Below are 4,177 nucleotides of genomic sequence, written 5' to 3' on the forward strand. Positions count from 1 at the left end.
CAGCACCCTCCCTGCTCCGCCTGCAGCTTGGGGCTCCTTCCAGCTGCTCTGGGGGCTCTCCCTCCTCCTGCAGCCCAGAGCCTGTAAGAGCAGGATTTGGGATACCCAGCCGTGATCACCAGTGCTACTCACTGCAGAGGAGCAGATCCCAAAAGGATCCAATCTCTGCCCATAAACTGGCTGGGACAGGGCCCACCTGGCTGCAGGGTGAGGGGTGATTTTCAGCCCTCTGTGAAAGGAGGCGAGCCCAGGACCCACGGACAGGACAGCAGCAGGTCCTTCTGGGCTTCCCAAAAACACACAACAGCATCAGGCACCAAACCCTGGAGAACAGGTATAGGAAGCAGAGGGATTTCTGCTAAAAATGAGCTTCACAGGGACACCGGGAAGAGGAAACCAGGAGGCAGAGTAGCTTCAGAGAAGGCTTTTTTGAGCTTGATGGAAATAAGTGAATGTGGTGTTCATGAAAAAGGCTTTTTTTTTTTTTTTTCTGGAATTAAGTGACCACAGAGTTAAGGAGATTGCCTGGAGGTGGCAGAGCAGGACCCAGAGGGACACGCGTGGTGCCTTGCTGGATGATGACCATTACCTGAGCCAGGATCCCTGCTCCCACCCCCCCCAGAGCGCACCCACTTTAAGCACATAGCAGAAGACCAGACCAGACAGGAAACTTTTAATGATTGTAGATGTAGGTAGACAGAAAAATAATATTGGCTGAAAGAACAGGATGGCAGAAGGCTGCTGTCATGGAGCTCAGAGGGACACTGGGTGTTTCTGGGGCAGGCAGGGGGTGCCAGCCTCACCGGCAGCACTGCACTTGTCCCACCTCTGTCACTACAAGGAGTGGGCTTACACCTTTTGGAACCTGGTGGAAAAACGAGGATAAAACCCCACAAATAACTAAAAGAACAACCCAGGACAGGCTCAAGCCCCAGCCCCGGACCCACGCAAACAGGAGCAAGGCACAAACTCGGGGCAATGATCAAACCCTCGTCCAGGGCTGTGATTGCGCCCAGGCTGGTGCAGCTGGAGCCCCAGGCAAGCACCCTGGTGTTTGCATCTCCTGCGCAGGCAGCTCCCTCTCCTGGCAGCTCCCTGCCTGCAAGCAGCATGGGGAGAGGCTCAGCTCTGCTCCCAAACCCTCCGGGCCGTGCAGAGAGCCCCCGAGCTGCAGGAGGGTCTCTGGAGAGATGGGAGAGAGCCAGGGGTGATGGCCACCTCCTCCTCTTCCTTCTCTGAAGGAAGAAAGCAAAGCACACAGACAAGGGGCCAGGTGAGAGCAGCTCAGACGTCATAGAAATCCACGTGGGCGCCAGAGCTGAAGGCATCCTCCTCCAGGAGCTTCAGGAGCTTCTGGGCCGACACGGAGCAGTCTATGAGCTGCCCGCTCTCCTGCAGGCTCTGGAAATGCCGCCTCATCTCAGGGTCTCCAGTCTTCGTGCGGGCCAAGAGCTGCATGTCCGTGTCCAGAGGACCTGGGGAAAGACCAGCAGAAGAAATCGCAAACTCTGGTGCCCGTTCTCCTTCTGCACCTGGAGGAATACCTCCTCTATTAAAGCCAGCAGCAATTAACGAGCCCCCTGCTCACCCGGGGCGTAGTTGAGCACGCGGACATCGGGCTCCTCCAGTGCCAGCACCTGGAACATCATGTCCCGGGCAGCCTTCCCGCTGCAGTACAGCGCCCAGTTCTTGAAGGGCTTCAGGGCGCAGAGGGAGGAGATGTTCACCACCGTCCTGCTCGAGCCGGGGCGCTTCCCGAAGGCCTGCAGGGCGGCGGTGGTGAGGCAAAGGGCTGAGGTGACATTGAAGGCAAAGTAGGTGTTGATTTCATCCGGGTCAGTGAGGTCGAGGAAGGATTTGGAGATGTCTCCTAGTGAGCCTGGGAACGAAGGACAAGTGAGGCTGGAGTAGTTAGATATGGGCCCCAAAACGTCCATATTGGCACCCATACTTCCACAAGCAACACCCCAGTGCGGACAAGCATCAGGCAGCTTTGCTGGTCCAAGCTCTCCTGCTTAGATCAGGATCTCCTGGCAGAGCAAGGAGCTCGGCATGGCTCTGCTCAGGGTTTTGGGTCACCCCGAGCCAGCAGTGCCCATGGGCAGCACCACGGGACAAGGACCTGCCCTGCCTGAACAAACAGCTCCCAACCTTCGGCCTCAAGCGCAACGTCCCACGGGGCACCATGCACTCTGCTGTGGTTTGCTCTTTCTGAACCAAGTCAGGGGAAGACCTGAGGTCCTACCCCCCAGTGCCATTACCTACTGCAATGTTTGGCCCTTTCACAGCAATAATGGGGAAAAAGTGGCCCTACAGCCACCAGACTTTGGCCCTAAAGCCAAACATGGCAGGACCAGAAGATTTTCTGGAGGACAGACCTCAGGGAGCAGGGCCGGAGGAAGGTGGGGGGCTGCAGGAGGAGGGCGGAGGACTGCAGGAGAGGGATGGGGGGCTGCAGGAGGGGGGCGGAGGGCTGCAGGAGGGGGGCGGGGGGCTGCAGGAGCCTCGGCAGCAGCAGAGCACGGAGCTCCTGTGCCACATCCCGGGAACACATGGTCCCGGCGCTGCTGACCCAGCTCCCCAGCCCCGTTCACAACAAGCCCCCGGCAATCCCTCCGTGCCCACCTCCGCCGTTAGGAGCCCCGAGCCCGGGAGTTACCGGCGTTGTTGACGACGAGCAGGGGGCCGGGCGGCGCCGAGGGCAGCAGCTCCCGCAGGGCCTCTACCGCCTTCCGCAGCCCTTCCTGGGAGCTCAGCTCGGCGGCCACGCACTCCACCCGCAGCTCTGCGGCGGGGGCAACCCGCAGCTCGGCCGCCAGCTGGGCCAGCGGCGCCTCGGAGCGGGCCAGCAGCACCAGCAGCGAGCCCCGGCCCAGCCGCGGGGCCAGCAGCCGCGCCAGGCTGCGCCCGAAGCCCCGCGAGGCGCCCGTCAGCACGCAGGAGGCCGCGGGCCAGCGCTGCGGCCCCGCTCCCGGCCCCATTCCCAGCCCCATTCCCGATCCCGACCCCGTTCCCGATCCCGTTCCCGGCCCCGGCTCCATCGCGGCGCGCCACGGAGGGGGCGTGGCTTAGCGCCCCCGGAACGTCACGTGCCCCATTCATGCCCCCGTGACGTCACGCGTCCCATTCATGCCCCCCGCCACCCCCTCAATGGCAGCTCCACCCGCCCCAGCTCCCATTGGCTGCCACCGCCCCCGCCCGCGGCCCGGTGGGCGTGGCCACGTCTGGACTCTACTCCCGCCGCGCCCCCGCCCGTCGGGGCTTCTGCAGCGCGTTTTGGCCCCAAATCGGGGTTTTGGCCCCACAGCAGTTTTTTTTTTTTATTATTATTATTCTTTTTATTTATTTATTTATTTTTTCCCCGATATATATTTTTTCCCGATGTATATATATTTCCCTGACATCAGTTTTTTTCGCGATATATTTAGTTTTCCCCCGCTATATTTTTTTCTCCTGATATAATTATTTCCCTCAATATAGTTTTTTTTTCACCCAATATCAGTTTTTTTCCCCTACATAATTTTATTTTTGCTCAATATCAGTTTTTTTTCCAATATATATATTGTTTTGCCTGATACGTTTTTTTCCCTGACATTTTTTTTCTGACATTTTTTTCCCCTTATATACTTTTTTCCCCTGATATTTGTTTTTTTTTCTTCCATTTGAGTTTTTTTTCCCCATAACTTTTTTTTTTTTTTTTTTTTTTTTTTTTTTTTTTTTTCCAGTGCTGCTGTTGTGCCAGTGACCCTGATCTAGACCTCCCGCACCCACCACTTCTGCTCCATGCACTGCTGTCCTCTGTACACCTTTGTGCTCGGTGTTCACCGGTCTTCCAGAGGGGTTGGTTCTTTGCCAACCCAGGGTTGATTCTGCCAGAGAGCCCTGGGCACACTGGAGGGAGCCAAGCATCACCCCCTGAAGTGCTGCAGGGCCTGGGGCACCTCTGCTGCGAGGAGAGGCCAAGAGAGCTGGGGCTGCTCGGCCTGGGGACGAGGAGGGCAGGGGGACCCCGTCTTTGTCCGCCAAGCCCCGCAGGGAGGTGCGGAGAGGCTGGAGCCAGGCTCTGCTCAGCGGTGCCCAGGGCCAGAGGCTGCGGGCCCAGCCCGGAGCCCCGGCGGCTCCCCCTGCCCCTCAGGCAGCACTGCTGGGCCGGGCGGGTGCCGGAGCCCTGGCACAG

The 4,177-nt window shown here is 58.9% G+C and overlaps 1 protein-coding gene across 1 annotated transcript; it reads right to left on the reverse strand.

The window, feature by feature from the left end:
* Window positions 1-652: 652 nt before the first annotated feature.
* SPR (sepiapterin reductase) lies at window positions 653-3,145 on the reverse strand. Its single transcript, XM_035326103.1, has 3 exons — window positions 2,660-3,145; window positions 1,589-1,879; window positions 653-1,475 (listed from the first exon to the last, which is right to left on the reverse strand). Exons 1-3 carry the CDS (start codon window positions 3,039-3,041, stop codon window positions 1,285-1,287), a joined length of 864 nt encoding a protein of 287 aa, XP_035181994.1. The 5' UTR covers window positions 3,042-3,145; the 3' UTR covers window positions 653-1,284.
* Between the last annotated feature and the right edge of the window lie 1,032 nt (window positions 3,146-4,177).

Source organism: Oxyura jamaicensis, chromosome 4, assembly GCF_011077185.1.
Source record: "Oxyura jamaicensis isolate SHBP4307 breed ruddy duck chromosome 4, BPBGC_Ojam_1.0, whole genome shotgun sequence".
NCBI classification, from domain to species: domain Eukaryota; kingdom Metazoa; phylum Chordata; class Aves; order Anseriformes; family Anatidae; genus Oxyura; species Oxyura jamaicensis.

Excerpts from the sequence above, each read along its gene's own strand:
- SPR (XM_035326103.1), bottom strand. The coding sequence starts at position 3,041 with ATGGAGCCGGGGCCGGGAACGGGATCGGGAACGGGGTCGGGATCGGGA. Across the intron at positions 1,880-2,659 it reads GCTCGTCGTCAACAACGCCG|GCTCACTAGGAGACATCTCC; the intron begins GTAACTCCCGGG and ends CTTCGTTCCCAG. Across the intron at positions 1,476-1,588 it reads CGTGCTCAACTACGCCCCGG|GTCCTCTGGACACGGACATG; the intron begins GTGAGCAGGGGG and ends GTCTTTCCCCAG.